The sequence below is a fragment of the Diabrotica virgifera genome, chromosome 8, assembly GCF_917563875.1.
Source record: "Diabrotica virgifera virgifera chromosome 8, PGI_DIABVI_V3a".
NCBI lineage: Eukaryota > Metazoa > Arthropoda > Insecta > Coleoptera > Chrysomelidae > Diabrotica > Diabrotica virgifera.
The window spans coordinates 81,169,975-81,189,856 of NC_065450.1; the positions used below are offsets into that span (position 1 = coordinate 81,169,975).

A 19,882-nucleotide genomic window follows, 5' to 3' on the forward strand; every position below is an offset into this window, starting at 1 on the left:
ATTTATTAGTTTTGTTATATTTGTACGTATTTCACTTAAATGATTATATTTGTTTCTTTCAAGTAGTTTATGAGTAATTTAAATATTTCCATTTTATGACAACTTAGTAGATATTCTATACTAATTGGAAAATGAACTTGTGTTTGTCGTAAATTGTAATATAATTGATTTATATATCTCTCGTTAATTTTGCATTCCAAGAAAATATGGTTTAAATCTCTAATCGAAACATGATCACAAAAACATACTGATGAATTTATTATTCCTAATTTGTGCAGATGTGCCTCATATTTCCCGTGTCGAGTTTTTAATCTGACGATAGTAGAAATATCTTGCTTTGGCAGGTTATATTTAAATATGTATTCAGGTGGCGGAGGAAGTTCTTGATGTAAAGGAAAATATAAATTTTTTGGCATGCTTGTAATATTTTTCCATTCTTTTTTCCATATTTTATTTATTCTAACTTTGACGTCATTTATTGCATCTGTCGATAAGATGTGAGTTAGTATCTCACCTTTTTTTATTGCATCTTTGGCCAACTCATACACTTTCTCATTACCCAGTATACCGGCATGCCCTTTTGCCCATATAAATACTACTTCCACTTTAGACAAATTATTTTTTATATTACATAAAATTTTTGATTTGTATGAACTAAAATCAGTATTTTCAATTGCATATATTGCAGATCTGAAGTCTGTTATTATCACAGCTTTTTCAATATTATTCTCTTTGATCCATTCTAGAGCTTTTTCGATGGCTATAATCTCAGCTGTAAAAATACTACTAATACTAGATAATTTGTAATTATTATGTTGATGGGTATTTTGCACATACATAGCACATCCTACTCCTGTTTGATTTTTAGAACCGTCCGTATAAATTACTGTGTAATCCACAAAGTCGCTCAGTATAGATTTTACTAAAATATTATTTAAATGATTTGATTCTGTATATTTAGGAATTATGATTCTGGGTTTTTTTATCAAAGTTTTATACGGAAATTTATAAATTGGTAATAATTTACTCTTGTGTAAATCTGTATAATTCCTGGTTTCAATGAATGCATCTGTTAGTGGTGGTGAATTTTTTATCCTCCAATATTTACTAGTTAAGTTTTCCATGTTTAATAGAGCCAGATTTGTTAAAAGGTCTGACTCAGTGTTTCTTAGCTTTATGCAGTATTTTTGAGCTAAAAATTGTCTACGTAAATTTAATGGGATTTCATTACACTCTGCTAGCATAACGTTTATTGGAGTGGATACCATTGCACTTAAACATATTCTCAAGCATCTGTATTGTATCCGATCTAAAATTTTTAAGTTCGTATTGCTTGCTGATCCATATATCCAACACCCATAAGTCCACGACTGACCGAATACAAGCATTGTAGAACAATAAAGCTGTTTTGGGATCTGCACCCCATTTTCTGTTGGTAATACACCTTAGTATATTTATTTTTTTTTCACACTTACCTTTGATGTATTGAATATGTTTAGTCCACAGAAGTTTATTATCTAGTACTATCCCTAGATATTTATACTGATTCACCACTGGTATAGTACGCCCACTCGAGGTTACGTTTCCCGGTGCGCGCAACCTATGCCTGGTGAAAAACATAATATTGGATTTTTCTGTGGACATTGTCATATTATTTTCATTTGTCCATTGTATAATAATTTCAACTATATGCCTCAATGATCGTAGACAGTCGTCGTAGGTTTTTTGGGTGGAGTATATACAGATATCATCTGCATATTGTAAACATTTAATATTTTCGTCAAACAAACTATGAATACTAGCAGAATATAAGTTGAATAATGTTGGACTTAATACTGAACCCTGTGGCAGACCTTGATTTACAACTCTTGGTCCGTGTAGTATATTTCTATGATCTTTTAACCATACTGTTCTATTAGTATATAGATTTAATATATTATTACAGATTTCATTATTGAAACCAAGTGAACACATTTTATATTTTAGTATGTTATGATCTACTGAATCATAAGCTCCTTTTATATCCAGAAACAAACAAACTAGGTACTCATTTTTAGACAGCGCAATTTGTATATCTGTAACTAGCTTTGTTACTACATCCAATGATCCAAGACCTCGGCGAAATCCATACTGTGTACTAGGTAAAATACAATTTGATTCTAAAAACCATTCTAATCGAGCTTTGATTAATCTTTCAAAGGTTTTACTTATACATGACATTAAAGAAATTGGTCAATATGACTTGGATAAATTTTTGTCTTTATTAACTTTTAATAATGGTTGTATGATATATTTTTTAAAATGATCTATGTATTGCTCTCCTACCCACCAACTATTGAAAACTTTAATTAATTGCTCCTTAGCTATTATGGGTAAATTATAAATTAATTCATAGGTAATAAAATCATATCCAGGAGTAGTATTCTTCGCTGTTTTCATTGCAACCTCCAAATCTTCAAGATCAAACGGAATTTGAAGCTCATTGCAATCTATTACATGCATATTATTATCAATAGTCTTTAATATATTTGGTACATAACTTGGTGCATATGTATATAATAATTCCTCAATAATTGATTGCGTTAGTGGAGGTTTTTTGTGAGTGTTATTCTTATTTGATATTTTTTTAATAAAATTCCAAATTTTTGATATTGGTGTGTTTTTATTTAGTTGATTGATAAATTCTACCCAACATTTTTTTTGTTTTTGTTTGAATAGTAGTTTACACTGTGCTTGTATTTTGCGTAGATCTATATAATTTTCAAAATTTGATACTCTATTATACTTCTTTAAAGCGTCTTTTCTATCTCTCACTTTCTCGTCGCAATCTCTATCCCACCCCACTGGTCTTGTGTTTTTCTTACTAGCGGCTGTGCAGCATTTCATTGCCTCACAAGCTGCTTTATTAATATTAGAGACTAACTGTTCAAAATGAAAAGACCTATGCATGAGTTAAAAGAAATGACCAGAGATAGAGATTTTTGGTGACCGACAATACATGATATCATGATGACCACTACACTCTCTCCGAGACGTCAGGACGGAAGAGAATAAGGGAGAGAGAGACATCTTGGATATATGCGGCACTTTGCGAATCCCTTTCTAATTATCATAGGTTTACGCTTTCGAAAGATTTTTCATAGCTAATGGATGCTACTTGTAGTAAGAAATTATTGTCGTTGACTTTTTTGTTAATACTTTAACCCTGGAAGGACCAAGGGTGGGTAAAAAGTATCCACAACATTGCATTACATACGATTTTCTAAATGAAGAAACAAGTCAATGAAGGGTATATGTGGAGATTTGCAAGTTGTTTAGAAAAATGAAGTTAAATTTTTATACTAGAACTTTTTTACTATAAGATCTAAATAGACTAAATTCATAGGATACTATTAACCCGGGAGTAGTCGCGCTCACTTCTGTAACGTCGATAGTCGCGTGTGAGATTCTATCTCAAAATACGAATTTAAAACAAATTTATATTTTGTACTATTTTTATCTACTTTTTATATTGAAAATATATATTTCTAACAATTTTATTAAAAAAACCTGTGTTAACGGCCACCTGCCAACATCGGTCACCTGTCCTAACGGCCAGTTTAAAAATTTCCCAAACCAATTATATGTAGACTACAAAAACTGGCAATACCGTCCACCTTTCTATATCGGCCAATAGTTCTTTCATTTTTAGTGGCCTTTACTGACAAATTTTACTGTACAGTAAAACCTGTGTTAGCGGCCACCTGTCAACATCGGCCACTTGTCCTAACGGCCAGTTTAAAAATTTCCCAAACCAATTATATGTAGACTACAAATACTGGCAATAGCCAGCCACCTTTCTATAGCGGCCACCTTTATATATCGGCCAATATTTCTTTCATTTTTAGTGGCCGTTACTGACAGGTTTTACTGTATTACGAAAAAGGATGAAATGTGAGATTCTATCTAACGGCGCGACTACTCGCGGGTTAAAGCTAATTGGCTCTCCCCAAAGCCATAAATTCCACAAAAAGAAGAAGAAGAAGAAAATAAAATTCCTACGCATTACTACACCCTTCCTCAAGGCACTTGCTAAATTTTTTCAAAATTGCAAAATTTTTCATCAAGTTATCGCGAAAAAGCATAAAAATTGAGATTCTATCTCACCGCGCGACTACTCGGGGGTTAAAAAAAACTTAAAAATATTTATTATATGTATAATTTTTTATATATCAAAAGTGTACATAGATCCTTTATGCACTTATATTTTAAAATGTACTGTGTACATAGATCCTTTACACTCTAGTAGTTTAGAAAATATTAATTTTAAAACGTGTTTGGCTTGTTTGAAAGAATTTATAGGTTCGAACTTTTAACATAAAAAACATGTTTCGAAAAATTTGTCATATAGACCCTTCATGCACCTGTGTCTTCAAATATCTCTGTTCAGAAAAATTTCAAATAATTACTAGTTGTCCGGCGTATTACTGCTCTATTAGATGCCATAACCGGTATTTGTATAAATTATTTCAGATTTTCTTACTTTTATAAAAACTTTAAAAGTAAGGAGCCGGCGTAGCTAAGCGGTAGTGTGCTTGGCTCGCATGCCGGTGGTCCGGAGTTCAAATCCTACCGCCGGCAAGAACAACTAGACATTTTTAAAATGTTTATAGGCCCCAGATCGACTCAGCCTGAATAAAATGAGTACCTTGGGTAAAGCCAGGGGTAATAATAGGCGGTTGAAGCGTAGCACTGGCCCTGTTACCTTTCTTGTAAACCGTAGGCCCTAGATATAGCAGACTACCCTGCTATACTCCCAAAGCCATGTGAGCGGTATAAAACGGGAGAATATTATTATATATAAACTTTACGGTAGACTGTAAGTAACCCCCTTGGTCCATTTTGGAACAGACAGCTATCTATTATAGACTGTTCGGTAGTAATACGAGTAAAGAGTTACGTCGAAATTATTATATTTCGAAGATTCGAGAAAATATACGTCGAAACTATCGACGCGAAGATGTCCACTTTCAGATTTTTTCACTTTGTTGGATATTGCAGCCATCAATGAATACTCTCTTTTAATTATCTATTTTCTAAATTGGAATGAAAATAAGAGCAATCGTCATTGTTTGTATCTGCAAGAATTAGAACTGCTTAACACTGCCTTTCATTAAAAATTTTAATCGATTTTAACATTTTGTACCGCATGCAACGCAACCGCAATGTAAACTTTTCTTCAACAGCATAAAGGGACGATGCCATTCAAGTTGCAAATTAGCCAAATCTAAAAGAGAAAAGAGCAGCAAGTTGGCAAAAACGACTAAAGTTTTAGGTGTGTCGTAAGCACAGCAAGAAGTCAAATGTTTGTGTATCCTGAGATGATGCCAATTCCACTGAAACCAAGACTCTGGGTAAATTATAAATTTTCATCTATGTAACTGTTCCATAAACGTCTAGGACTACTTTTTTATTTGTAAAAGTGCTATTTTTCAATTAGTTTTAATAAAGAAGGACGTTTTTGATTAATATATGTGTGGACATTTACTGACCCACTTGGTCCTCGCTCTTTCTAATATAAAGTTGGTCCTGCAAGGGTTAAGAGTGTGAAAGGGTTCGGTTGGGTTGTAAAGGTACGTATCCATTACGTTGGTTTTCCGCGCTCCATGCAGCAGCCCCACATAGTGGATATTTTGGTGTTCTTGCTCGGCGCTCACCCTCTTATATAACGGTTTATATATAGGGGAGCGCATGCGCATGCCGTATCCATTTGAGCAGCTATACGGAGAACGGAGCATGAACCTAATGGATACGTACCTTAACACTCTTCATAAACTCTGTCTGTCCTACTAATGCATATGCATAAAATTTGCCACAAACACTACATATTTACCTATCAAATATTTTTTTTGTTGTTAGTCTTATAATTAATATTATTACCTCCTTTATTGTTCCTTTTTCAACATATGTGAGCCTGTATATCATATAAAGGGGTATGCACATCATTGAAGCTATAGATGAAAACCACCCAATTGCTACCATCCAGTCAGGATATGTACTTTTATGGTAAACTATCCTCGTATTGAATACTATCACCATAATAAATATAAACTAAAAAAACAAACGGATCATCAATTCAAGAAAATAAAATTCCAACAAATATAGTGCTTTTGTTTCGGAGATATTAATATCAATATACTAAAATTTTGGAAAATTATGGTTCCATGCTTGATACGGTATTGCAAAGTATTGCTTATGTTTAAACATTCCAATTACCTATTACTAATTTATTGTTTACGTTTCAATTTTTTTTGGATACCGAAAATAAACTACAGTCTAACAATAAAACATTGAATATTTTGTTTTCAATACTCCCAAAAATGTATTATAACTTAATGTCACTACAGATGTTTCAGCAGAGTGCCTTTCTTAAGTGATCTAGTTCACTATGTTTCTGAACTTGAACGTTTTTAACTGAGTAGGTTAAGGAGTGGGGAGCTCTTGGTCTCAATATGGTTCTGAAGCTATTTCTTTGTGGCATCTTATGCAACTTAATATTTTACTTGGGAAATACCTAAGCCACCATTTTGATTTGGAAATTAGGAAATTAAATTTATTGACGTTTCGACTTCCTTTTCGGAAATCTTTATCGAAATTCAAAATATTGATAAAATAAACAAAATTTCAAGAATAAAAACTGTATAATAAAAATTCCATGAAAACATATTAATTTATTAATATTAAAATACTTCTTTCCTTACCAATAACAATATAGGCGTAGTCATCTTCCATGAAATGATCCAAAATAAAGGCAGTTTATCGTTAAGCATAAACTCAATATCTCTTCTAAATTTTTTGACCCCATATATCCATCCAACCATAAACACTTCCGCTAAACATATAAGAACTACAGGTATAGAAGCTGAGTACCAATCAAAGAGTTGAAGCCAGTACATACCACCCTGAAATGTAGATTTCATTAAATGAATTCCTAAAAACCAATTTTGTTGATTTCTACAAAAAAATTGGGAAAAGGTATAATCTTCTAAAATAATAAGCAATGAGCAGCAAAATAATGGAAAAGATGGAAAACATATTAAGTTGTGAGATAAAAAGTAATTAAACTAGTAGAGGTGCGAAATTTAGCGATAAAAATCTAAAAATTTACATTATATCTATTGTTTCCCACCGTTAGACGTATCGGACGAGTTTGGCAACTGGCACTGTGACTGTGACAGCTTTAGTTGACATACTACTCTGATATGTCTAAAGGTAGGAAACAACAAATATAATGTAAGTTCGCTAAATCTACCACCATTACTAGTTTCATTTCTTATTATCTCACAACTTAATATGTTTTCCATCTTTTGCGTTGTTTTGACGGTTATTAGCGCGCTCATCACTATATAATATTGTTGTATACAATTTAAAATATAACATCCAGCAAAATATAAGAAATTGTAAGACAATTTTATTAAGTAAAGGGTTGTACCGAAAATAAATCTTGATTAAAATTTTCCTCCGAATATGGTAGGTGTTTGTTTCCTTGTACCTTCATGTCTTGGTCTCCTCAGCTGTATTTAAGGTCTGAAATATTTTCAGGTGATGCTTCCAATATAATATCTGGGTAATGCTATAAAAATGCGGTTACGGTGATGTCCTAGAGAATTCTCTGGATTTCCTTATTCTCTTGTTTTTAATTGCGTGTATCCTTTTCACGTTAGTCTTACATATTTGTTCCCATGCTACCAAGGTGAACAATAATATCTGTATCTGTAATGTTAACTGTATAGTCTTATCTTTGTTTGAAATTGAGTTTACAGCTTGTTTCTATTAGTCCAGCTGACTTGGTCATTTTTGTTTCACTTATCTATTTCAGTACCGAGTATTTTGGGCTTGTGTCCTTTTCGTAAAGATAGCAGCTTGAGTTTACTCGGGATTGGCAGATATTTTCAATTGAATGCACCACTCTCCTGATTCTGTAGTTTTCGTGTGGCAAGAAGATGTGGATGCAGTGGATGCTGTAGTCTTCGTGTGGCAAGAACTGGTCTTAGCCTTTTTGCAATAATGATCATTTCATCGGTATATGTATATACTCAGTAGCGTAACCGGTATATCTCATGAGAGCCATATAAATCACCAGAAATCAATGGTATGTATCTAGTGTTTTTACATAAGTGATTAAAATTTTTGTACTTCAGAACATGCGATGTAGGAACTCAGAAGTAGTGTAATCTTCGGGTAGGTACATACCTAAAGGATAAAGAGAAATTAGAGAAACTTTCATTGTTAAACCAGGGTCAAGAGGACGGGAAAAATCAAGTATCTAAAACCAATAAATCTAATGTCATTCCTACGGAAGGTATTAGAGGAACTGCTCGATGGGTATAAACATTGGTACACACTCCAAAACATCTAGAAGAACATGTCTATAGAGCATGGAATTCATTCGAGACAGCACTTCACAGACTCATTTAAAAATATATAACCCAATTGAAAATAAAGAGTTGATGTTGGGAACCTTTTGGGATATAAACGACAACATATATTTCGACAACACTTCTTATATAATACTCATAACCAATGCCCTGAGACGTCAAGGAGTTGAGGATATGTGTTTGAATTGGATAGAATATATGTTCAGGAATAGAATATTAACACAATTATCTTTAGTATGGTATAACTAGACCCAAACCCAGACATCCAAAGTGAAAGTTATCATCCAACACCAAATTATTTTATATAGTCCACATAAGGTTCAGAAAAAAGTCACACCATTTTGAGCGTCGGGTTTAGGGGGAAGAGGGGACAGAAATCGGTAAATTCGTAGTTTTTTAAGTTTTTCGTCAATATTTCTAAAACTATGCGGTTTAGCATAAACAACCTTTTATACAAAAATGTTCTACATTATATTTGAAATAAAAAAGGCCTTATTGATAATCCTTCTAAAATGAACGGTTCCAAAGTTACGGAGGTAGTATAATATAATTGGTCCAAAAAAAGGCCTAGCCCAGACATCCAAAGTAAAAGTTTTCCTCCAACACCAAATTGTTCTATATGGTCCACATATTGTTCAGTAAAAAGTTACACCATTTTGAGCGTACGATTTGGCGGGAGATGGGGTAGAAGTCGTTACATTAGTAGTTTTTTTGATATTTTTCGTCAATATTTCTAAAACTATGCTTTAGCGTAAACAATGTTCTATACAAGAATGTTCTACATAAAATTTAAAAAAGAAGATATCCCATACATAATTGTTATAAAATCAACGGTTCCAGAGTTAAGGAGGGTGAAAAGTGGAGGTTTTCGATACTTTTTATATGTCCGGGGCAATTTATAATATTATTACTGATGAAAGAAATTTTCTTTAACAGGATTGTGTTTTGTAAATAAAATTTGCTATTTCAGTGGCCGGAGGTATGTTAGTGACAAGCCCTTGAAGAAACGTCAACCTCACCACCCAAAATCATCATCATATTTGCAACAAATATGAAAAGTATAGAAAACCTCCACTTTTCACCCTCCATAACTCTGGAACCGTTAATTTTATAACAATTATGTATAGAACCTTTTTTGTTTTAAATTTTATGTAGAACATTTTTGTTTATAACATTGTTTACGCTAAAGCATAGTTTTAGAAATATTGACGAAATCCGTAAAAAAATACTAATTTACCGACTTCTCCCCCATCTCCCCCCCCCCCCAAACCGGACGCTCAAAATGGTGTAACTTTTTAGTGAACAATATGTGGACTCTATAAAACAATTTGGTGTTGGAGAAAAATTTTACTTTGGATGTCTGGGCTAGGCCTTTTTTTGGACCAATTATACTATACTAGAAAAGTCAAGACTATACTAAAAAAGGATGTCAAGAGGGAGGAATACTATCTCTACTACTGTGGAATCTGGTGATGGACGAACTAATAGATAACTTTATGGCAGATGGTCATATAACAATAATTGGATATGCGGATGATTTGGTAATCAGCTTTTTGCTTTCGTGTCAATATCATTGAGTCAATCCATGTCACTCCTTTTCTTTATAATATCTTTCCTATTACTTTATCTCCTAGCTGTCTGGGTCTTCCACTTTTTTTGGTTTTCTTCAATATTTTTGCTTCCCACTCTCTTCTTACTGGTATTGCATCTTTAATCCGGTGTAAATGACCGACCAACTCAGTCGTCTCTCTTCTATAAGCTCCAATGTGAATTCCTTATTTCTGAGCTTCTTATTCTCTCCATTTGGATAGCACCTTTAACTATTCTTAAAAACTTTATTTCTACATCCTGTTTCTTGCTCTTTTGCTGTTCCGTTAGTACCCGTGATTCGTTGCTAAAAGTCGGAACAGGTTGATAAACTGCTTTGAAAGATTTTAGTTTTGTATCCGTCAGATTTTTTTATGTATATAAATTTTTTGATCAATAGATGATACAGTTGTAGTATTTTCTCTACTGTGCTATTGATTTGTGTTTCTAGAGTTCCTGGGTCTTCGAATATTACTCCTAAATTTAATTTAATTTAAAAAGTTATGCTATTTTTGTCCTATCTGAATCAATTTTGTTTTGTCAGTATTAATCTTCATTACCATGTACTGATACAGTTGGAAAATGATACACGGTTTTCGTCAATGTGCAATGTCAAAGTGCAGTCCAAATTATGCACATATGTAGAGACAGCATAAAAAGAGGAATAAGGTCCCTGAAATAACCGCAACAATAAATAACAGATCTCTTTAGAGATACATTATTAGGGTGGGCCGAAAAAAACTTTTTTTTTTTTATTTCGTGTTGCTATACCGCGGAAAAGTTGCTACTGGGATAAAGTTTTAAATTACAAAAAGAATTTTTCAAATTGGTTGATATCTTCCGGTCGCGCATTGGTCGTAAAGTTTGAAAAATTGGTTGTTTTTCAATTTTTTTTTAAAAACACAAAAATATTTTATCCCGTTTTGGTATACCGCGTACTTCTTTCCTTGAGGGGTCAGGATTAAAATAAAGCAAAGAGAAAAAGATATATTGACATATTCCGGTCGCGCATCGTCCATGAAATATTAAAAAATATCGTTTTTTGCTATTCTCTTCTTTGAAAATACAACGCTTTTAATAATATAAAACCAATTAACCGGCCCTACTTTTCATATGAGAGGCACAAGACTTAAAAAAAAACTGAATTGCAAAAAAATGCAATAAAAATTTCAAAAACAACCAATTTTTTTAAATTTTACGACTAATGCGCGACCGGAAGATATCAACCAATTTGAAAAATTCTTTTTGTAATTTAAAACTCTCTCCTAGTAGCAACTTTTCCGCCGTATAGCAACACGAAATAAAATAAAAAGTTTTTTTTCGGCCCACCCTAGTACATATTGGAAGCATTTCATAATCACATGAGCTTATTTATATCGCAATGGAAAATGTGTAAATTAGTAGTGTGCTTTTTATACGTAGACATGTAACTTTAAACAAGTCACATCTTTTCTATTTTATTTGTAAATAAACATTTTATTTTCTTTTCTGTAATATTTCATTAGGTACTAATAAACTTCCTATATAGGGTGAGGCAGATAACTGGCCTATTAGAAATATCTCGAGAACTAAAGGCAACAGATTCATGAAAATTGGAATAATGGGGTTTTGAAGGACGATCTATTAAATGAAAATATTTTCATCTCTTTGCAACTTCCGGTTATACCGGAAGTTGCTTATAACTTCGTTTTTTTAAATGGGGCACCCCGTATATTTTTACATTTTTGGATTTTCTTCGATGTCTTCTTTCTTAAAATATGAGGTTTTGTAATATTATACAGGGTATTTTAAAAGAAAATTACGTTTATTTATTAATTTCGTAGCAATATTCACACCCTGTAGAATTGTAGTAGTTTGACACCTAAAACTCTACTTACGTTCAAATGATTTTTAATATACTCTACTATTGTTAAGAATCATTAGTACAGCTAAATTTTTAATTTAGTATACAGGGTTGGTCGAAACTCGGAATGAGTATTTTCTGAGTTTTCTTAAATGGAACACCCTGTATTTTTGTGTTGTAGTGAAATGATATTTTATAGTACTTTTTTATTTCTTAAGCATTCCCTATACCTAACTGCTTTAATTTGTGAGTTATTGGTGATTCAAGCTAAACATTAATTGCAACAAAAAATACGTAAAATTTTATAAGGTTGGCCGTGAAAATACTCAATCCCAAATAATTTTTCAGAAATCAATACATATTAATCCAGACTGGTCATTAAAATTACCAATAATGGTTTAGCTATCAAAATACCTACGTAGTTAAGATTATTGGTGCGATTAACAATTAAGCACAAATTAAAGCAGTTAGGTATAGGGAATGCTTAAGAAATAAAAGAGTACCATAAAATATCATTTCATTACAATACTAAAATACAGGGTGTTCCATTTAAGAAAACTCAGAAAATACTCATTCCGGGTTTCGACCAACCCTGTATACTAAAATTAAAAATTTACCTATACTAATGATTCTTAACAATAGTAGAGTATATTAAAAATCATTTGAACGTAAGTAGAGTTTTAGATATCAAACTACTACAATTCTACAGGGTGTTAATTTTGCTACGAAATTAATAAAAAAACTTAATTATCTTTTAAAATACCCTGTATAATATTACAAAACTTCATATTTTAAGAAAGAGGACATCGAAGAGAATCCAAAAATTTAAAAATATACAGGGTGTCCGATTTAAAAAAACGAAGTTATAATCAACTTCTGGTATAACCGGAAGTTGCAAAGAGATGAAAATATTTTCATTTAATAGATCATCCTTCAAAACCCCTTTATTCCAATTTTCATGATTCTGTTGCCTTTAGTTCTCAAGATATTTCTAATAGGCCCTTTATTTGCCTCACCCTGTATAGGTTTTACCTGTTTTCCCCGTTAAAAATTTGTTTGGTGCCCTATATTTCCTGTTACAGCCAATTATGTTTACATTCTAAAACATCGAAGTTGTAATACGAAACATGCTTATTTCATCTTTCTATTCTCTAGACACTGTCAATGTCATCCCACCGTTTCAATAGTATTGGGACCGTGCAAGTTCGGCAAAGCGACCTCTATTTCTACGCTCTGTACTTTTATTCGCACTTTTAATTATATTGGCCAATTACATTAGTCCTGGTTGTTAGATAATTGTCAAGACCATAGTCCAAAAAAATAATAAGAAGAAAAAATAAGATGCAGGTTATGTTTAGCAAACGTAAACAATTGTATGTAGTAAATAAAATCAGTTATTAAAATGCAGTACTGCAAGCAAAATACAATTAATTAAATTTACCTTTATATAATAATTGCATATCATATCAATATTGTGGAGCAATATATAATTTTTCTGCGTCAATGACAGAAGGTATGAAATATACGTCAATTTGACAATTTCAATTGACAATATGAATTATGTAAGATAGTTGCAATATTTCTACGCGACTCGCGCACGGTCGTTTCTCGTTTCCCTTTCCAAGTACTTGCACACCGCGAATAGTCTCCTCTGACTGTCAGACCAAGGTTTTATGGTTATTTTATTTTATTTCATTATAACATCATCTCTCGGGGTAAAAAATGTATTACATATATCTTATTGAATTCACTATATTTTTACATTCACAGTTTTTTATAACAATTTTTTCTATACCTAACCTCCATCTCCAAAAGCACATATTCTCATATTTTACATTTCGATACCTAAACTCCAAAACCTCTCAACTGAAAATCTTCAATTGTACTTTATGGACAAAAACCTACTTAAAGCAGTAAATTGACGGTAAAAATCTATACCTTTTTTATTTTGTAAGGTCTTAACTCAATGCAGAATGCATTAAAAAAAGTTGCAGTAGCTCTGGTACACCAAAAAGACCAAGATATGAAAAACGAACAAAAACAGTTGAGAAGTTTTGGAGTTTAGGTATCGATTTTCAATATTCTCTTTACTTAGAAATATGCATGTAGAATAATATATGTGTAATATGCATCACTATTAATTATATTTTATTCCTTTGTTATTTGCTATTTTTTAAGATCATTTAGCAAGGAAAGGTTTCACTACTTCTTGATGTCTGATACACATTTTGTCTTCTAGTTTTTGGAAATTAAAATCAAAAAGGACCTTTCCCCCTTCGGAAACTTAAGCCTTCGTCAACTGTGATGCCACTACAAGGTCAACAAGAACATGATGCATCAAGACTATCCAACATCTATAGTTGCAGTAGCCGAACACCTCCAAAAACTCTAGCTCTAGGGACGTGTGGCCACAACATCTGCCCAGATCTACAACCAGTCAACAGCTGTACCATTCGACATCAAGAAGTTAACCGTCAAATACCATAAGCCTAAGCATAATCCAAAATTGTGAGCTGTTGGTAAGAAGTTAAACATATAATGCTAAAAATTTTTTTCAATATTATAGTACATAAAACAACATCCAAAAATGTAATTCTATAGCCTACCAGATTGAAAACATTGGGAACCTTCTCTGGTAACACCTCCGAGGCTTCTACAATTTGCAAGCCATAACAGATGCTGAGACTAAGGAAGATGAGGGAATTTTACAATTTATAATTTACGTCCCATCTGGTTACCTTCGTACCCAAATCAAAGTAAACATGTAAATCAAAAATGAGTAATTTTTTTCAACACATTTTCAATTTCGTTGCAACACGAAACTACAGCCGCATCACTATTCTAGTCCAATCAGAGAGTGCAGCAAGCACCTCCACCGGTTTCGAAACTTATTAGTCTCTCATCAGGAGGCACATATACTGCTCTCTCTGACTCAACTAGAACAAACCCCGTCGTGCAGTCACGGATTGCAACGAACGAAATGGCAGGGATGCCCTAGCGGCAACTGCTAGCAAAAAACTAAGTTTTCAATCTAATAGTATATAAAACAACATCAAAAAATGTTACTCTACATCCTACCAGATTGAAAATATTGGGAACCTTCTCTGGTAACACCTCCAAGGCTTCTAAAATTTGCAAGTCATAACGGATGCTGAGACTAACAAAGTTAAGGGAATTTTACAATTTATAATTCATGTCCCATCTGCTCAGCATGGTAAATTTCCAACGAGAATAGTTACCTTCGGTTGACAACGGAAAATGGTTATTCATTTTTGATTTACATGTTTACTCTGATTTGAGTACGAAGGTAACCATTCTCGTTGGAACTTTACCGCGCTGAGCAGATGGGACGTGAATTATAAATTGTAAAATTCCCTTATATTCCTTAGTCTCAGCATCCGTTATGGTTTGCAAATTGTAGAAGCCTCGGTGGTGTTACCAGAGAAGGTTCCCATTGTTTTCAATCTAGTAGGATTTTAAATAATATTTTTGAATGCTGTTTTATGTGCTTTTAGATTGAAAACTTAGTTTTTTGCTAGCAGTTGCCGCTAGGGCATCCATATTGTCATTTCGTTCGTTGCAATCCGTGACTGCACGCCGGAGTTTGTTCTAGTTGGGTCAGAGAGAGCAGCATGTGCCTCCTGATGAGAGACTAATAAGTTTCGAAACCGGTAGAGGTGCTTGCTGCACTTTCTGATTGGACTAGAATAGTGATGCGGCTTTAGTTTCGTCTTGCAACCAAAATTGAAATTGGTTATTCATTTTTAATATAATATTGAATTAAATACATCAGATTTTTATTATACTTTTAATAAAAATAAACTTAGGGCCGGTTGTTCGAACTCTAATCAACAATGATCATTATCAAATATTTAATTACTGTCACAACTGTCAATGTCAACTTTGTTTGGGTTGCTGAAAACATAATTATTATTACAATTATGAAATTAGTTAATCAATTATATTAATAATTGTTATGTTAATTGATTAACTAATCTCATAATTATAATCAATTATGTTTTCAGCAACCCAACCATAGTTGACATTGACAGTTGTGACAGTAATTAAATATTTGATAGTGATCATTGTTGATTAGCGTTCGAACAACCGGCCCTTAGTTTAATAAAATTAGTTTACTTATTGTTTTGTTTGCTTCTATCTAAATTTTCAGCGTTCATATCATCTTTTGATTAAGGAAAGGTATACTTACAACCTGAAAGACTGAGCTAGAGCCACTAAACGACAACTACCTATCATAGTTGATTAAAATTAGGGATGGGAAAAACCTACCGGTAATCACTTAAAACCGGTTTTTTCCTCTGCAATAATCGGTTTTTCCGGTTGTTTTTTTTTGTCCCGGTTATAACCGGCTTTTTCTTCTTAAAATAAGAACTGGTGAAAAACCGGATAAGTGGAAAACATATTGAATTCAGAGAAAAATGGGAAAATGTTACCTATTGGGTATTGGATGTGACTGAAAAAAACCGAATACCGGTTTTTTTCACCGGTTATAACCGGCAGGTTAAACCGTAGTTAAAAAAAACGGTATAACCGAAAAGCGGTGTTTTGTCAACAACCGCCATCCCTAATTGAAATATTAATTTACAATAATATTTCAAATCTCTGTGGTAGTTTATCGTTACACGAAACGGGCACAACGGGCTTTATTCGGTACAGAATATTTCTTGAATGGTAGAGTGTTTTTAAAGTAAGTTTTATTGTAATAAGTATATTGAACGATTAGGAGACCATCTGAAAAATAAAATATGTATTTTACACAAAAATTTGATTCCTTTTGGGTCACATAACCAACGGACTATCGTCGTATCCATAATATGCAAGCATGAAACTGGTAGCTGAAATACTGGTATGCGTTATGTTATACTTACGTTTGTAGTATATATTGTAGAAATACACATCATAAGAAACACTATACCAACAGTTACTAAAGAATGTCGCTTTCTTAAATTCGGAAACTCATCCATTATCGCTGTAATGACGGTTTCTACCTGGACAAACTAAAAAAATTATTAAAAATACGTTAATTAAGTATTTTTTTCCTACTGAAATAAGTCAGAATTTTTTAAAAATGTATTATTATTTGTAAAAGCTATTGGGTGAAACTCACTTATGGAATATCATTATTTCCGTGATTATTTCAAAAATATTAAAAACTCCGTGACCGGTCGAAATTTTTATTAGGGCTGTCAATGAGGGTATTTGGCTCCAAATTCCATCCTTCTACATCGATTTACATGATATTTTCACGGTAAGTAGGGAATTGCTAAACAAAGTCTACCATATATACTATGGCGCTTTTATCTTGGGGATGGTTCCCACCCCTTTCAGGGGGTTGAAAATTTTATGGTCAAAACAACTACGGAAGTGGTTAGAGAACCTAATTCTAAACAGAAACTGTTCCATAATTTTTCTTAAATCAATACTTTTTGAGTTATTCGTGGTTGAAAATTGTCCATGTTTATTGAAAAATGACACCTTCTCGGAAGGTTTTTTGTGAATACCCTAAAAATTTTGCAGCTAACTAAAAAAACTACATAAAACATTTTTGTAGCTTATAAAAAACAAAGATATTCGTTCCTTCATAAATGTTCTAGTTATATTACAAAAAGAGATGTAGGTGAAAAGAGATTATTTTTTTTGTGCATGCTCAAATCAGTGAATTCAACTTAAAATAACAGAGAAGCGGTAGATTTTAGGAGGATAATGCTGCTAATAACTTTTTTAGTGCTTGAAATGGCCTTTAAAATGAGCAATATTAAATGTCGATTACATTCAAACTAAACGAGATATGCTGCCAAAAAATTGATGACTAATGTATTGTAAGAAAAATAAGAAGTATATTTAACCCCTCGTCCACCAGAATTTAAATACATCATTTTCCTTCTACAATACCTTTTAGGATAGTGTTAATTCTATGTATTCAATAAGTTGGACGGGTATTAAAAAGAATGGTTTTTGAAAAAAATAAGATCAAATTATAGAGCGCGTTTTTAAATTTTCTTAAAAATCTTCCTTTTTTCCATGTAACTCGAAAATGATAAGCGATACGAAAAGAAGATATTATACAAAAATGTATGGCTTTTCAAAAAAACATTTTGTTTTTGTTTTTGATTACTCTTGATTGCTTATATTTAATACGCTTCTTATTTTTCCTTAAAATACATTAGTCATCAATTTTTTGGCACCATGTCGCGCATATTTTGAAATTGATCGAAATTTAATATTGCTCATTTTAAAGGTTTTTTCAAGCACTACAAAAAGTATTGGTAGCATTATACACCTAAAATCGACCTGTTCCCTGTTATTTCAAGTCGAATACACCGATTTGAGCATGCACCAAAAATTTTCACCTACCATATCTCCTTTTGTGTTATAAATAGAAGATTCAAGAAGGAACGAGTCTCTTTGATTTTTTATAGGCTACAAAAATGTTATATAGATTTTTTAGTTAGATGCACAGTTTGTGAGGTATTCGCAACAAACCGTCCGATAAGTTGTCATTTTTTAATGAAAATGGCCAATTTTTAACCACGAATAACTCAAAAAGTATTCAGTTCTTAAAAAAAATTAAAGAACAGTTTTTGCTTGGAATTAGGTTCTATAGCCATTTCAGTGGTTCTTTTTATCAAAAAATTTTCCACCCACATGAAGGGGTGGGAACCGCGCCTAAGATAAAATCGCCATAGTATATAGGCTAGACTGCTAGACTTTGAATTAGGAGATAAGTAGAAACTATTCCCAAAATTTCATTAAAATCCATGCAGTAGGATAGAATTAAAAAAATCCACAAACCTAATCCTATAAGATACGATATCAAACAACTAAGAGATGATGACATAAAGCAAGAAGTACGGGAATATCTGCAGAACAACATATCTAAGTCAGAAGTAGTTAATGATGTTGGCACAGAAATAAACCACTTACAAAACATTGGGAAGGAAATATTAGACCAATACCTGGGACCGAAAAAGACAGAATAGAAAAAACCATGGATGGCCGACGGAATATTACAGATGATGGACAGAAGAAGAGAATTCAAGCGGAAAGACTACGTTGCAATCAGTTTCTAGACACAGAGATAAAAAAAGCTACCATAGAAGCTAAAAACAGAAATCTGGAAGAACAGTGCGAAGAAATCGAGAATTGGAACATAAACACGATTCCTTCAACCTCCACAAAAAGATCAAAGAAGCAGCAGGCATCTATAAATCAAAAAGGCCGGGCACTTAACAGACGCTCAAGAAAATCCAATAGTTGATATTGAAGAAACAAAAACAACATGGATGAGCTATGTGACAACAACATTTGAAGACGATAGGAATGTCACCATCACACAAAATAAAAATGACGATACCGGACCACCTATTCTCGAAGCGGAAGTAGAAGCTGCTATAAACAACGTTAAGGAGGGAAAAGCCGCAGAACCAGACGAGTTCTACTCATAATTTTTGAAAATTATGGATAAAGGCAAAGTAAAAAGACTTAAAAGGAAGACTAAGTTTTCACTCTAATGGCATATAAAACAACATATGCTATTCTAAACCCATTGTTTTCATTCTGGTGGGGTCTTGTAGCTGTTGCCGCTAGGGCATCTATGCCGTTTCGTTCGTTGCGGTCCGGGACTGCACGCTGGGGTTTGTTTTGGTTGGATCAGGGAGAGCAGCATATGTGCCTCCTGATGAGAAAATAATAAGTTTCGAAACCGGTAGGGGTGCTTGCCGCACTCTCTGATTGGACTAGAATATGGTTCGGCTCTATTTTCGTGTTGCAACGAAATTGAAAATGGTTATTAATTTTTTTTAAAGACACCTTGATCTTCAACAATACATACCAAAGTGGAAAAATACCCCAACAGTGGCTAAGATCAACTTTTATAACAATCCCTAAAAAACCCAATGCCAAAAAATGTTAAGATTATCGAATAATAAGCCTTATGGGTCATCTCCTGAAAACTTTTTTAAAAATTATACATAAAAGAATATATAAAAAGTGTGAAGAACACCTGACAAATACA

The 19,882-nt window shown here is 32.8% G+C and overlaps 1 protein-coding gene across 3 annotated transcripts in view; it reads right to left on the minus strand.

Annotated features, from left to right (window-relative positions):
• LOC114337564 (sodium- and chloride-dependent glycine transporter 1) overlaps window positions 1-19,882 on the minus strand; it is a 175,052-nt gene that overhangs the window by 12,107 nt on the left and 143,063 nt on the right. For all 3 annotated transcript variants that reach the window (XM_050659899.1, XM_050659897.1, XM_050659898.1), the window contains 3 exons: window positions 16,737-16,865; window positions 6,741-6,941; window positions 5,920-6,090 (listed from right to left, as the gene is read on the minus strand). In XM_050659899.1, coding sequence (XP_050515856.1) covers window positions 5,920-6,090; window positions 6,741-6,941; window positions 16,737-16,865 — 501 coding nt within the window. The remainder of the gene's footprint in view (window positions 1-5,919; window positions 6,091-6,740; window positions 6,942-16,736; window positions 16,866-19,882) is intronic.